The sequence below is a fragment of the Alosa pseudoharengus genome, unplaced genomic scaffold (assembly GCF_046254945.1).
Source record: "Alosa pseudoharengus isolate Yale_2024_CS ecotype anadromous, Long Island Sound unplaced genomic scaffold, YU_APseudo_1.1 YU_APseudo_1.1_scf_19, whole genome shotgun sequence".
NCBI lineage: Eukaryota > Metazoa > Chordata > Actinopteri > Clupeiformes > Clupeidae > Alosa > Alosa pseudoharengus.
In genome coordinates this window covers 14,086,317-14,101,854 of record NW_027468657.1, presented here as the reverse complement: position 1 = coordinate 14,101,854, position 15,538 = coordinate 14,086,317, and the positions used below count along the sequence as shown (strand labels likewise).

Here is a 15,538-nt window from a genome sequence, read left to right as displayed (position 1 = left end):
CAAACAGAGCACCTGACTCATCGCTACAAAGTTTACAACAATGTCATTGTGGTGCTGCCAGGTAAACTTTGAGCTTCCCATCCGAGTGCTTTATGTGGCAATGCTATTCACAACAGAAAACCGCTTTTCCTCTCTCCTCATTTAGTACAGCTGAATCCCATAATAAGTAAGTCTGTACCAAAATCCTGCTTACACACATCCTACCATTCAGTGAGACAGAGAGAGAAAGAGAGAGAGAATGTGTGTATGTGTTTGTGTGTGTGTGTGTGTGTGTGTGTGTGTGTGTGTGTGTGTGTGTGTGTGTGTGTGTGTGTGTGTGTGTGTGTGTGTTTGAATCAGAAGTCCATCGCTGTGTCTGGAGTTGCTAAAACATTAAATATATGCTGTATGTATATCTTTTTGGGCCTTTTTGCCTGTGTTTAGATAGGACAATGAAGATGAGTGAGAGGGAAAGAGAGGTAGATGGGATCAGTAAATGACCATGGGTCAGATTCAAGCCTGGGTCCCCTGGGTGCTTTAACCCTAATGGTGGTATGGATTCTGCATCACACCTCCTCCAACCAATGGCAGCGCTGAAGACCCTAATGGTGGTATGGATTCTGCATTACACCTCCTTCAACCAATGGCAGCGCTGAAGACCCAGAACAATCCCTCTCACCAGGTCCACACTCCGATATCCTCCTCTTTTGAATACATATCTTAGTTTTCTCTCCTTAAGTTTAGTTTGTTTTTTTGTAACTGCACCAAAAGACAACCACACCCTTTCCAAAAGAGGATTAGACACCATTATTCTAGACGTGTTTAAGTCCACGTCTAATCACACCTTTCCTCTATCAGGTGGCGCAATACTCCCAACCCCTTATTACTGTAACGATACCCAACTCGACTTGAAACAGTTAAACACTTTGCTCTGATGTTGCCATGTATTTGTTCTGAGGCAACAGGTTGGCTGGGAGCACAGCAGCTGTCTAGTGCACCCCCAGGTGAAGGAACAGCCTTGCGGCGGCTCTTGACTGGGGTGATGTATGGACCTAATTAGGCGCATATCCCCAGGTTGCACTGCACCCGTCGCCCAGCACCTTGGAGGGCTGAGAGAGTGTTGGATCAAAGACAGGCTTGTTTCCATGGCGATGCTATCTTCCCCCTCTCACACCAGCGTGCCAAACATGGTGTTTCTGGGCAAATATTTTGCTTTTAGTGTACGTGTACGTGTACATGGTTGGGGAACGTGACCTGTTTCGCAATCGGAAGTGTATGGTATGGCAATTTTGTTGCTTTAAATTCCCACAAATGATCTCTCACATTTTTGTGGGATGTGTGGAGACATACTGTATGTATATGTATAGAAATCACATTATAGCTGTCAACTCTATTGCCAGAGAGCATGTGCAATAGCATACGACATCCCCACTCCGTTATGTCATTTGCAGAATAACTAAATGCCCTGCCACGGAGTGAAGCAAATACTCATCTGTGGTCACAGTGGCCTGTCGTTTTAGCCTTTCTCTTCTCTCCCCCGTTCATTCTATCTGGTGCGCTGCTGCAGGCCATGGCCACAGCTTGCCCACATGTTGATAACAGTGTAGGACTACGGGCCCGAGGGGAATACAATCACGTGGACTGTACATGCCAACCAAGTCATGTCAACAGTAGATTCTCCAGCCCTAATGAGATTCCCATGTGACCACGAGTCTCTTATAGAGATCACAAAATGTACAGACTCGAAACAGATAAAGGCAGCCATAGCCTTTCTGGTTTGCGGTAATATGTAAACATTCTATATGTGGATATGATTACCCTCCTTTCCGAGGGGTTACTATGGAGATTTGAGTATTCTGCTGGTTTACCACAGAACATACATCAGACTCTCTGACATAAGTACAAGAAGTTGTCAACTTTAAATATGATTGTATGTAACAGAGTAAGAAAACATTGAATGAAACCTTGAATGAAAAAAGTCTGTTGCTAAGTAAGCACCCATCCCACTGGTGCCATGAAATCTGGGGCTGGGACAGGACCTCAGAATGCTGGAATGTATCTGTGTTATTTGGATCACATTAGCGTAAGATTTTAGCACTTGCTTCCATCCTGCAGATATATGGGTGACCTTTAACGTGTACTCACTCAACCCCAATGTGCATCATTTGGAGAAGAGTGTCCAAATGGGCGCTTTTCAATCATAGCAGAGTGTGTTCCCTTGGATATGTTAAAGGCCATGCAGCAGGAAAGTAAATGAGCAGAGCCTGGTGAGTTACAGGCTTGTCTAGAAACAATCTGGAGTGTAGCTGTTATTTCTAGCCACTTGAAGCACCTTTCATTCACAACAGCTTGTTTTACAAAAGTGTTAGCCTGAGTAGGTGATACTGAGGCACAGGTTGATGATAATAGGATTAGTGGTGGTATAGAACAGGAATAATGATGGTTATCAGTTTAACTTTGCTCTGGGTTAGGAAATAATGCTTTTCTACATAGTAGAGGAGCCAAAAGTGTCACATAATGCTTTTTTTAGCATGAAACCTTCAACTGGGCCAGGAGGTAAGATCTCGTAGAATGAGTATGTGTATGCGAGCATCTGTCTGGCTTGGGAAAAAATATCAAGACCCATAGACCACTAGGGCAAGAATGATCCTAGAAGGGTCATTGAAGATGAACTGTCGATGTTTCCAAAGAATTCCTCCAATACCTTCAGTGTTCCTATATCTACAATTCTCATAGTTCCTCCTCTATGGAAAAGAAAACTGCATTTTTTATACAGAGTAGAATGACCATGCTGCTGCATGAACAACTTTGGTCAGAAGGTCATGTAGATGTATTGAGGGGTCAACCCAACATTCAGGAAACGTCTTTAAGAGGTTCATGTTGGGCTTGAAAACAAGAGGGACCCTTGTGTTGGTTCACCCCAGGAACCTTCTGACCTGGACCAGAACCATGAACCGCTCGCTGTCTGGCTGACCTTGGCCCTTGACCCACTGTCTGGCTGTTACTGGTCTGTTTGGTTATTCTGGGTGAGTGTGAAAGGTGTGTTGAGAGTGGAGGCTCTTGTTCTCACATGAATCAACCAGCGATGGGAATTCTAACACAGAGGTGGAGCACAGCTGGAAGACTTGCTCTGACAACAAACACACAGAGACATGCTCTCTCTCTCTCTCTCTCTCTCTCTCTCTCTCTCTCTCACACACACACACACACACCGCCATACACAGAGAGATAGAGAGAGAGAGAAAACATGTGCATCCAGGATGAGTCTAAAGGCCCAGTACTGACAGGGGCCCCCCAGAGAGCCCCCCCCCCCAGTAATACTATATTTTATCGGGGAGCCCAGAATTATTGTCTGTCATAGGGCCCAAATTATCTAGCAGCGCCCCTGCATACAAGTGTGCAGTCAGTTCTGCAGACTCATATATGCCCAGGCAGCTTACATATGTCCAATCAACATTATGACAGATGATTGAAAAATTCCCTTCACATTCTCTTCAAAAGCTTTCACAGAGACACATGCATAATAATTGCCTAAACACACATGCACAAATAGGCTACGCCCAACACTATGCTGTCTGTGAGTTTTGTTTGGTCTCTGGTTGAATTAATATTCTATACGCAATAAAGGTTATGTCAGGCATATATAGCAAAACTTTATTTTACAACATTTTCAAAATACAGGTCAAAGGTAAACATGGAGAATGTGACAAAATAGCTCTACGTTATTTTCATATGTACACTAATGTAGGTTCAGACGCTATGAAACGCTATCAAAATAATATCTTTAAATGTTTGCCTTAAGAAGGAACCCATTGCTGTTTGATAAACGGTTCAGCAGCAGATTATATCAAATGAAACATCAACAATCCTCGTTTTGAATCATGGTGAAAAGGAAGGTACACAAAGAAGTCCACGAATGATTGCAATATTCTTCAGCAAATGTCTTTTTATCAATTTGGTCTGGACACAGTTCATTATCCTTCGATGAAGGGGGTGTAGGTTTGGCCGTCTCTTTGGGCGTTTGGCTGAGTCTAAAATGTGCGTCCTCCGGTGCTTTTCTGCACATACCCGCTTTGACTAGCGACTTCTGGTCATAGCACAGTTTCCTCTGCTTTTTAAGCGAACGGGCGATTTGTTTCCAATATTGTTTGGTGTTGGCGAACGGGCGATTTGTTTCCAATATTGTTTGGTGTTGGATCCGTACTGAGGACAAGTGGTGGGTTTGGCGACATATGCACAGTCAAAACGTGTCCCTCCTTTCTTGCAGGTGACACCAAGCACGAAGTCGTCTTCACCTGTCGCCACCCAGGTGCACTGAGCCTTATCCTTGGCAGAGAACCTGCCCTTGAACATTCCTTTCCCGCCGGCAGATTTGGAACCTCTATCATGTCTGTCCGATGGCGGAACCGGTAATCTTTGCTGCGTTTCTCTTTTACCTCCTCTCTCCTTTTGCCTTTGGCATTCTGCCTTAAGTATCTGGCTGGAGACGCACGCAAAGACCAGCAACACTGCGACAGTGCTTAAGTGCATCATTTGGTCATCAGATGTGATCTAAAATCCAATAAAATGTAAACAGAAAGTATCAGGCAGGATTAAGTGTACTTTTATACAGAATCAATGCGTGTAGTCTATGTAGCAATATTAGTCGAAATAAATTTACAAAATAAGACTTAGCCTACCTGAAAATGACTGTATAGCAACACACGCAAGATTCTTACTGTTGGGACACCTGTGCGGGGCGAGTGGACCATTTATAGTTAAGCGCGTGCGCCCCACACATATTCGCGCACTCGAGCACACGCACGCACCCCCCCCCCCCCCCCCCCCCCCACACACACACACACACACACACCACCACCACCCAACACACACACACACAAATCGTTCATACCATTCAAATTTTATGACATAATTAGCCCCCAGCTTCATTCCTTGACAGAGTGCAGATCTGTGCAGACCCCCTTCCCAAACACACACACACACACACACAACACAGAGTGCCCGCAAATCCATCTATGGAATGTTAATTATGATAAGCATGGTAACTTAATATAACAAGTCCCTTTTTACTTTCTGTTGTAAAGAAATTCTGAATGGCTGTCTTGTAAAGGAACATTGAAATAGACTAAGAACCATTGAGTTAATTACCTATATTATTAATCCGCAGTTATACAATTACTGTGGTTTTAACAACCTTCTGTTGGTGATATGAAATGTTCAATTTTGACAGTTAAACTTTGATGTATTGCACAAAATTGACCATTTGAAACAAAAATGACCGTTTTCTGAGAGCAAACGCTCCGTAGGCTATTTTGCTTTTAAGAGCTCCTCTTGTACTTGTACTTGACAGGTCGGTCATCATCTTGGCGTAAGACGCAACCACAGAGCCACTGAACATTACTCTGCCACTTGCCAGTCCACTTACGAGAGTTTAAATATGGGTCCTTATTGCAAGCCCCATCTTTACGAGGCAACGAAAAGTAGACTGCTTTATGATGCAAAAAGGGACTTCATTTATTTATTTTTGACTCTTTTTGTTAGAGGAAATGTTATACTTATCCTAAACTGCTACACAGCTATTGTGCTCAGAGTTAGGGACTGTGCAAAGGAAGCAATGTTTTCAGTGTAAAGTGATGGAGCGGGTCCTGTCTGGTAAATAACACTAGAGTGCCCTCTTCTGTTTGAAGATAGCCTACTTTAACAATGTAGAAATGAGTACAGAGATTCTGGTCTTTTGGCATTTCACTGAAAACGATGTGTCACTTTAAGCCTAAAGTTATTGAGAGAAAAACTTTTTTTGAAAAATATTTTCATAAATCATCATCATTGTTGGGCAATACTTCCTTCTATTGTGTTAAACATAGCAAACAAGCAATACTACTGTTTAGAAAAGACAACAAATGCAAAACCATAAGAACATAATTATTTATTACATACACAAGTAATAACAAGTATACATCGATACTATCAATTTGACTCCTCAGTGATAGCACTTGCAAATTATCCCCTTTTAAAATATCAATCGTACCACATTTTTGTCCATGATTACATTCTCAGAACAAACAGATGATGCATCTGTACCTAAATAGTTATGGTATAATTTCCCTTCATTCTTCCCAATGCTGCAAGGAGTATGACTGGTTTATAGCCCAACCTCACTAAACATTTGAACCCCTCTCCACCACATGGCTGACATCACTGCTTTGTGGATTAGAGGATATGTGGAAGATCTATTTGCCCTCACCTGCCGAGTTGCAACTGGTTTATAGAGAACGCTTTCAGTCACACAGTTACCCAAAATGAAGTTCTTAAAAGATTTCACTTTTCCCCAAATGAAAATAATACTCTATTACCACCTTAGATCTGGACACAAGTCATGACAGGCACACTTTGGGGGGGGGGGGGGGGGGGGGGGAGCGAAGGATGCGATGGAGTTTTCTAGAAAAGTGTCACCAGTGGCTTTGTGTTGGATTGGATGCTGGGTAATCCCTGCCAATCATGATCAGAGCCCGCCCTCCTGAGGGAGAGAGGACACCAGGTGTCCCAGTAATCAGCCTCCTCAAGTCTTCTTCATACCGAACTTAAACCTGCAACACAGAATAGCGTACAGTTAGCCAGGTCCACTACAACTATACGTTGCAGTAAGTTACATGAGTTTATGAGTTAAGTACATGAGATATGGTGAGGTGCTCTAAAATGCATCACAATTATGAAAATTTTCTGTTGTGTTTTTTTTTATCATTGTCATTTTTCTATTTAGTGTTATCCGTTCTGCTTACCCTTAACTCTTAGTTGCGGAATAATCCGATGACGTAGGCACACACGCCTGTCATAGATCTCCAGCAGTAATCTTGAGCCACCTTCCTGGCCTGGATCTTTGACGTTGATTGTGTGGGGGAAGGAGTCGATGGCTTGGAGGTCGACGGCTTCCTCTGGTTGTTGTTGTTGTTCCTGGACCCTGGTCTGGGCATCAGCGGCCTGCCTTGGTCAGATTTGGCTTGGTCAGGCTTAGTGGGCCTGGCCGGCTGGGGTCTGGTGGGCCTGGCCGGCTGGGGTCTGGTGGGTCGGTGCGGCTGGGGTCTGGTGGGTCGGTGCGGCTGGGGTCTCTCTGGCCGGCTCTGGATGGGCCGAGAGGGCCTCTCTTGTCGCTCTGGGCTGGCGGCGGCGGCTCCGGTGCCATCATCGCTGGACGCTCCGACGAACACCATGCGCGCCTCGTCAGACGCCTTCTTGCACATCTGGGGCTTGAAGACGATGGGCCCGCTGCAGGCGTGGTGCAGCTTGCGCAGGTCCCACATGATCTGCGTGAAGTAGTGGCGCGGGTTGTTGTTGTACGTGCGGCACGTCTGCGGCTTGCCCCGGTAGTCGCACCAGTAGGAGCGCTCGGCACCCTGGCAGTCCACGCGCAGCGTCGTCATGTCCCCCTGGCCCGTCACGTGCATGGCGCACGCGTCCTTGTCCTTGGTCAGGAAGGTGACCGGGTCGTCCCAGACGCTGCGGCCCCGCTGGACCCCGGTCTGGCCCTTGGCGGCCCACAGGCAGCAGGCGACGAGGAGGAGAAGTCCGGTCCGCATTGCTGAGCAGAGCTTTTGAAGTCTTCACTGAATGACTGAGAGCAAATGAGAGAGAGAGCGAGAGAGAAAGAGAGAGAGAGAGAGCGAGAGAGATAGAGGGAGGTTTTGGTCTGTACTGAGTCGCAGACTCTCTGCACTGGTATTTATGTGCTCCACATACAAAGGGGGCATTTAGGTTAAAAAAAGAGTAAGAAAGTAAGAGAGAGAGAGAGAGAGAGAGAGAGAGAGAGAGAGAGAGAGAGAGAGAGACAGAGAGGAAAAGGAAAAAGGAGGGGTGGGGATGTTGTGGGTTGGGGGGGATGGGGGCGCGAGCTAGTGCTCCTCCAGGGGAACATGAGAGAAGAACCCCTGCCTTTCTGAGCTCCTCCATACATCCTACCCCCCTCCACCCCTCCCTCCACCCTTCCTTCCCACCCCCGATGGAGTGCATGGCAGTCTGGGGACTATCAGTGAAATGGGAGGACACATATGAAACCAATTGGTGGGGTTGGGTGGACAGGCAGCCCTGCAAAGGACACAAAGCACCAGAGGGGCATCCGTACTCTTAACACACACCCTCTCTATTTAAAGATTTTGCGTGTTGTATAATTCCCCTCAGAAAGCGGAAATCCTTTTTTTTTTAAAAAACTGTTTTATGTGAAGATCGATATGAGGCGCACTGAAGTGCATGTGCACGACCAAAACAGCCACTTGAGTGGCGGCAAAGACACTGTGGAGGCCAAGACTTTGTGTTGCACAACACTTTTGTTGTGCCTCTGCATTCTGCACGGCCTGTGATTTTGTTCTCTGCGTAAAAAAAACTGCCCCATGCATTGTGGTACACCAGTGGACTGTGGCACACCAGCAAGGGCCTAGTAATAGAGACCAAGCAAGCTGCTGCTGGACAGCGTTTATTTTCAGTCATTGTACTGAGAGAGAAAAATGCTTTCAGGAACTGGGGAAATAAAAAAGTAAAAACACAGGATGTTCAGTATGTATGTGGTGTGGTGGCCTGACATAAACAAAATAAATATCATTGTTTGTTTTTGAAGTTGCTAACTTCGGATCATGAGTTATGCATAACATATACCACAAAGTACCCAAATGGTGGTGGTAGTTGAGGAGGGTGAGGAGGGTTAATTGGCATGTACCGCTTGTGTCTTTATTTTTCCGAGCAATCAGCGCTGCCAGGAAGCGAGAGCTCCTTTGACTGATGCGAGACCTCTAATGTAAACAGCCGCGTTGCCTCTGCCTCGCTGCGTGGAATCACAGTTTGGCACTCGGTTGAGATGCTGCCAGCGCTTGGGGCAGGACGTTGTTTGTTTCCCTCTCACTTCCCACATCTCTTGGTCCCTGTGCATTCAAATGCTCCACTACCACTACACAACTCAACACAGCACAGAGCACACACAGCGTGCAAGGGGAAATGACTGAATGGTTGTCATTATTGTATTGTAGTGTTATCTGCCAGTCTGGTCAAATGTTTTATTTATTTTTGCATTTATTTTGTATGCATTGTATAATTTTTTTAATTCATCGACTTTTCAGGAAGTCGTTGATTATTCAGTGCCATTCATGTGTCTTTTGGACAGATACATTGATTGAGGTTGCAGTCCAAATGAATGATCATTAGATGTGTTGGAATGCTGGCTTGGACGTAGAGCTAGCTTGATGCAGGATTAATGTTGATCTTAAAAAGCCACAGTCCAGTAAACAGCTCGAGTATAAAGATTGCAGGATGATCACAGTCCAGCATCTCACAGCATGATGATGAGCTTTGTGCTATTGTCTGGTACATGTGTCAGATATGCCTATATTAATTGATTAACATATTGTCTGTGTTTTTATGCCTAGACATACTGGAAGCGGTTTGAACATTTCTTGCTGAATTATATTCCAGGTTAATTCTATAGTTCTATACATTAACATGTGTATTGTTACAAGGTAGTACAGTATTGTTTTACTAACTGCAGTACATAGTAAAAAAAGACACTATGAAGTTGGACCCTTTGTATCCCATGCTATTCAAACACAGCAAAACCTTTGAGTCTTTGTGCATGTCCATGAAATGTGTCATTTTATTCACATTTTATACATTACAGTCAGGCGACACGGCAAAAGCAAACACCAACTGTGCTTCCACTGAACAACACTGACCAAGCTGAATGCCCCAACTGAGGGCACACCTGCCCACTGTGGGGCAGTTAGTGGTCTTGAATCAGCGCTCAAGAGTACAGCGTGAGGGGTCCCTCTCTCTCTTTCTGTCTCTATTTCTCTGGATGAATGAATTGTGGGCTATAAACAGCAGTGTTGCTAGGTAACATTCTCATAAACCTGAGACATGCATTGACATGAGATCAGACTTCAGTGTTCATAAAACCTGGCCTTCAAATACTAATTCAAGTCTTTTTATGAGAACTGTATGTGAAATTAACAATTGAGTGTATTTATCCACTGCAAGGGGGAGAACTTCCATAACTTTTTCTAGCCTTTAGGGCTTTGAAGAACCCATGGTGGTGGATTTTCATCTCTTTCATCTCTCCATGCTGTACCTCTTGAAAGAGAAACGACTCCACATTGTCACATTGTCAGGGTCTTGCTTTAGCTCAGATGAACACTAAATGATGAAAACACTGAGGTCTGCACTCATGCTACTACAGGGTCAGGGTCATGAAAAGTATCAAGCCTTATGGAAGTGAACTAGCCGCAGTAGTAGATGGGGGGTGGGGGGGTAGGGCATGAAATGTACTGCGTTGTGCAGCTCAAACATTCCTGATCTGTTCCACTATGAGGCTTCAAGGTAGCTAAGAATGTATATGTAATGTATATATATTTAATACATCACATGAAATACATTACATGAATTTTACATTAAATCTGTTCATTTTTATAATATAATATGTTCTTGACCAGTGTGCTCACAACAAATGATCTGAGGATATATAGTATACGCACATTTTAACCCAAACATTCACCCCTTTTCTTTATGTATCAATGACTACGGATGAAAATCAATTTGATTTTTGTAAGAAATGTGGAAAAAGCCTGTTAGGCCTAGCTAGCTCTAACACCTGAGACCTACTAAAGAGGTTTTGGCTTCAAATTGCAGTTCTGCTCTTTAACTTGAATACTACAATAGCTCACATTATGTTAATTAATAATATCCAATATTAGCAAAAGTCAGTGGGAACAGTTTAAAAGATTATTAATAGCGCTCATTATACTGAAAACAACCTGGAGATGTATAGCTACAGAATCAAAAAAAGGAATATATTCTAGAACATTTCAAGATGAAAAAAAACAACATTAGTCATCCTGCAAACACAACTTAGGGAAGGCAACAGCCCATTCAACACCAGAATGGCTCAACATCTCATGTTAGCAGTAACCTAGTTAAACCTAGTTTGAATGTTCTGTGTGTTTCTCCTGAAGGTTTTTGTCAAATCCGATCAAAAATATGTGAATTCAAGGTTACTGTCTCTAAACAGAAGCTGCATTGTTTTGTGATGAGAACACAATGGATTTAGATGAATTCCGTAGAAACCATCTCCAAGTAACGTTTCACTATTAAGTCCTGCTGAAATGTTGATCAATCCTACTCGGCAAGCGGCTGCCATGGCTGAACACAGACACACACACACACACACACACACACACACACACACACACACACACACACACACACACACACACACACACACACACACAAAGACAAGCACACACGCAGGCACACCCACACACACACACACACACACACACAATCTCAGTAAACGATAAAACAATTTAAGTATAAAGAGACAAGCAGTGTGCTTCAGACATGGCTTCAAAACAAAAAGGAACATAAAATAACCAGTGGAAGCAACTCAAAAATTCCCTAATGCGCTCTACGCGTTAAGCCACAGAATCTGAGATATGTCACTGACGGTCAACCCTTTTCAGGCGTGGCGTGGCCTGACTCTGTGCAGCCCTGGACTATTTGTAAACATAGAAACATGCAGTAGAAGATAGTTCAGAGGGTCCCACAGGCCTCTTTCTGAAAGGTCAAAGTTCACCAGTCACTTCAAGTCAAAGGTGAGAGTGTCACTGTCAGCAGAGACGGCGAGGATCCTCTGGCACGCCAGTGTGGCAGAGACGGGCATCCTACTAAACAAGCGACGAAAGGACGAAACAAGACGGACAGATGCCCGTCCGACAGGGGTGAGGAGCGACACAGAGGAGGGTGAATCTGACTGGATCCTGCGACATTGGCTCCTCCGTGGAGCTTCTTCTAAGGTGGAAATCCCCAAGTGTTGATGAAGACACTCAGAGCTTTGTCTATGCGTGCAAGTGGTCATGGGAAATGAGGAAGCTGGAGGAGAAAATTTAGCAAAGAGAGCGATAGATTTCATATTTGTTTACATGTTTACAGATCAGTATGACAAATACAAGCACTATAAATCCAAGAGACTATGTCTGAATGAAACCAGAAGGCCCAAATGCAAACTCACCCTGAATCCAAAGACTCAATGCCAGAGTGTACTGATTGAACTGTAATATAACATAAAACAGAGTAGAGTACACATTAGAACAGAGCACACACACACGCACACACGCACAAGTTGAGCACAAGTTAGTTCTGTTAGGCAGATGCAACACATAAAATACAAAGAAAGGAGGCATGGCATGAACAATGAAATAGAGATTAACAAACAAAAACAAACACAATGGACGTGTCTCTCCAACACTGACGTGTAGACACACTCCACTCTAAACATCAAGGAAGAGTAAGCATGGTCTTTAACAGGATGTAAACAGACAGACACCTGACAAAGCTTAACATTACAAGAAAGGTTAAACAAAACAAGAAAAGAGGGCAACACAACAAGCTGAGATGAGCGATGAGCGATGTCTGATCTGCTAGTGCTTAGCGGGCGATAGTGACAGCAGAAGCAGGTCGAAGTGCAGAGAGACAAACTAAAGGAAGACTGTAAATGAAGAGGTGTGAGATGACGCTGATTGACGAGACAGAGGATCAGGCAGCACCGGTGCTGTCAACAGTACCTTTCCAGAGCTGGGTGGCAACGAGGAAAAACAAAAACAAAGAACAAAAAAACAACAAACAAACAAGCAAGACAAGATGCGGCCCCTCTCTTTCACCAGTCAGCGTGCCGGGGGGGCGCCGAGGCTCGTGGGAATCTAGTCATTGTGTCGTAGGCTGGGAGGCTGGGGGCGCAGAGGGAGACAGCATCAGACTCCAGCAAAGGTTACACAAACGAGCCCTCTAAACCCCTAAAGACCCCCCCAACCCTTCTCGACCCACCTCAACCCTTCTCACCCCCCCCCCCCCCCCCACACACACACACACCAACAGCCCCTTTTCCATCGTGTCCTTTCAGCTTGACAGGGGACCAGGGTGACCACTTTCCCATGCCACAAAAGAGCTGGTACCCAGCCCATGGCCTGTACCAGCAGGGCCTCTAGGCTGGTTGCCCATACAGGGCCTGCGCCTTATAGGACGAATTCCAAAGCACCTCAGTAATGAGCCGATATGGAGGCAATAATTTTCACGTCTAGACTGTGGAATATGAAGCATATTTCACATTCCACTGCATTAGGTCGTTTTTGTCTCGGCGGAAGGCATCCAATATAAATAGACTATCTCTATCTGTGGCTCAAAGCCACCATGGCTATGCATTAGGTAAACTATGCATAGTTTACCTAATGCACATGTGCCACACGTGTCACTGTGGTCCCCTGGGGCTGAACCCTTGTTATGTAACCTTCTCCCTCAGGGGTTTCCAGCCTGCCCGTAGGCAGGCCCTGTTCAAAAGGCATGCAGTTAGACAGACTCCATATGCGTTAACATTACTGTTAGGAGGGTGGGGGACGGACAGCTGTATTGGCTGTGTCCCAAATTGCATGCTCTCAGCTGCTGCATTCCAAATCACATGCTATCAGACATGCTGCTCACAAAAACAAAACAAAACAAAACAAAACAACAACAACAACAACAACAGCAACAACAGCAACAACAACAACAACAACAACAACAGCAACAACAGCAACAGACGATGCAACAATCAAAAGCAGAACTCAGACACAGGCAACCTGATTACCCATGATTCAATGCAAGCATGCTTAGATTTGCATTTCTCCCCTTTCCGTCTAGCATGCAGGCACCGTGCAGACACAGCATGCGGTTAGTCAGTGGCGTCTCAGCCTCAGAGCTGCAATGCTCAGGCTGGGCCTCAGAGTAAAGGTTAGGAGGGGTTAGCTGGTCTCCGTGCGCTAGCCAGCCAGGTGATCAGTGCGTTAGCTGCACCCAGGGCAGTGCTTAAAGACGCAGGTAATGTCCAGATTTGGAGGAGGAGGACGGGCTAACTCCTCTCCCAGCATGCACTATGTCTCATCCACTACACGCCAGTGTTCAGAACATCCACCTATTCACTGTGCACAAGCACCATATGCAGTGCAGTGTTTGTAGTGAATGTGTGGATAGACCAAACACAGGGCGTGATTCAGCCATGATTCTCTAACCCCCCCCCCCCCCCCCCTGCATTCCCTTAACTCTGCCCTGACAGAAAACAAACAAATACATAAACAAACAAACAAATGTAGGCATGCAGGTCATTAGCATACAGTCTGGGGGATGCAAGAGTGTGTTTTACCTTCTCATTATTGGGTTTGCGATACTTCGTAAACGCTCATTATGATAACCATTATAACCAATTTCCATACTGAAACGAAATGTTACTTTTGTAAAAAAAATAAATAAAAGAAAACCAAAACGTAAACACAACAACCAAATAAAATAAACAGCGGAGTAACGTAAAAGAGGGACTTGACACATATGGCATGCTACCCACCAGTAGTGGAGGAGACATGTAGAGTTACTATTATGGTCTTGATACAGAAGTGCTAACATATAGCACAAGTATACAATGTGTACAAAATAGCATAGTACAAATGTTTTATCTTACAATGTAACTGTACAGGATAGCTGTGACAGATAGTCATGTCTTTAAGGTGTTGATAGTAAACAGCCCTTTGTGTTTGATAAGGGTTTTTTTTTTTGTTGTTCTTTAAAAAGACAGCATGGGAAAAGAAGCCAAGACCCTCCACCCAAAACGCATTCCAATGCTAAGAGCTTGAACCCAGCACCAAGTAGAGCCAGCAGTGGCGTTTATGTACAAAACTGCAGTAAGGATACAATTAGATACTTATATACAGACAGGAGAGGTTAGGACTGGGGGAAATGATAAAGCTTACGTTTTCATGGGTATTGTCTCAAAGCTAAAAAGATACAAAACAGGCAAAGATGTTAACGGTCTGCTGCAAAAAGTCCATGAGAGTTGCACCATAAGATTTGTCCACACAGACACTGATTGGACAGCGGTTGACAGACACCGCTGCCCGAGATCAAGACACTTGGTGACTTGTCTGTCGCCGTAGGTTACTATATACGTATAGTGTAGTGTGATTTCAGATCATTGAAAAAGGACATGTTAAGATATAATACTTAAGTTAATATATATATTTATATTTGTATTTGTATTTTTTTTTTTTTTTGTAAAGTGCAAAGTGCCAGACAGAGAGAGATGAAGAGGGAAGAGTGGTTGACATGGAAACGGCAGAATGGTTATCACAAAGTAAAATGCCAAGTTCCAGAAACAGAGGAACTGCAGCGAGGGGGGGAAGAAGAGAGAGAGAAATGAAGTGAGACCTGAGGAATGAAAAGCTAGAGAGAAAGAGCCGGAGAGAAAGAGGAAAGCCAGAAAGGTTGTAGAGCTATAAAGGTCTTTCAATGGGATAGACACTGTCAGTTTAGTAAAAATGAACTATGATGTTTGTTTGTTCGATAGGCCTACTGTAGTACTTCCCTAAAGATGGCAAACCAGTCATTACTTTTGGCAAAACATTGCAATAAACACTTTACATGCTTTTGTCCAAATGCTTGAAATATTTGAGATATTTCCCAAAACGTAGACTTTGATATCCTGCCGTGAAACCAAAATGAGTGTGGCTGC

At 44.4% G+C, this 15,538-nt stretch overlaps 3 protein-coding genes across 4 annotated transcripts in view; all 3 read right to left on the bottom strand.

Annotated features, from left to right (window-relative positions):
• Positions 1–3,738: 3,738 nt before the first annotated feature.
• fgfbp1a (fibroblast growth factor binding protein 1a) lies at positions 3,739–4,512 on the bottom strand. Its single transcript, XM_076292875.1, has 2 exons — positions 4,176–4,512; positions 3,739–4,137 (listed from the first exon to the last, which is right to left on the bottom strand). The coding sequence occupies exons 1-2, from the start codon at positions 4,510–4,512 to the stop codon at positions 3,839–3,841; spliced, it is 636 nt and encodes a 211-aa protein (XP_076148990.1). The 3' UTR covers positions 3,739–3,838.
• Positions 4,513–5,888: 1,376 nt separating this feature from the next.
• Positions 5,889–7,657, bottom strand: fgfbp2a (fibroblast growth factor binding protein 2a). The gene is made up of 2 exons (XM_076292874.1): positions 6,759–7,657; positions 5,889–6,566 (listed from the first exon to the last, which is right to left on the bottom strand). The coding sequence occupies exon 1, from the start codon at positions 7,551–7,553 to the stop codon at positions 6,768–6,770; it is 786 nt and encodes a 261-aa protein (XP_076148989.1). The 5' UTR covers positions 7,554–7,657; the 3' UTR covers positions 5,889–6,566; positions 6,759–6,767.
• A 1,935-nt stretch (positions 7,658–9,592) lies between these two features.
• prom1a (prominin 1a) overlaps positions 9,593–15,538 on the bottom strand; it is a 74,353-nt gene continuing 68,407 nt past the window's right edge. Inside the window, exons 23-25 of one of the 2 annotated variants that reach the window (XM_076291767.1) lie at positions 12,573–12,734; positions 12,020–12,059; positions 9,593–11,880 (exon numbers count right to left, since the gene is read on the bottom strand). In XM_076291767.1, coding sequence (XP_076147882.1) covers positions 12,665–12,734 — 70 coding nt within the window. In that variant the 3' untranslated portion in view covers positions 9,593–11,880; positions 12,020–12,059; positions 12,573–12,664. Of the gene's footprint in view, positions 11,881–12,019; positions 12,060–12,572; positions 12,735–14,053; positions 14,805–15,538 lie in introns of those variants that run through there. The other variant, XM_076291768.1, reaches the window with a different exon arrangement.

Coding starts and splice junctions, on each gene's coding strand:
- fgfbp2a (XM_076292874.1), bottom strand. CDS start 7,553: ATGCGGACCGGACTTCTCCTCCTCGTCGCCTGCTGCCTGTGGGCCGCC.
- fgfbp1a (XM_076292875.1), bottom strand. CDS start 4,512: ATGATGCACTTAAGCACTGTCGCAGTGTTGCTGGTCTTTGCGTGCGTC. Junction 4,138..4,175: donor CACTTGTCCTCAGTACGGAT/CCAACACCAAAC, acceptor ATCGCCCGTTCG/CCAACACCAAACAATATTGG.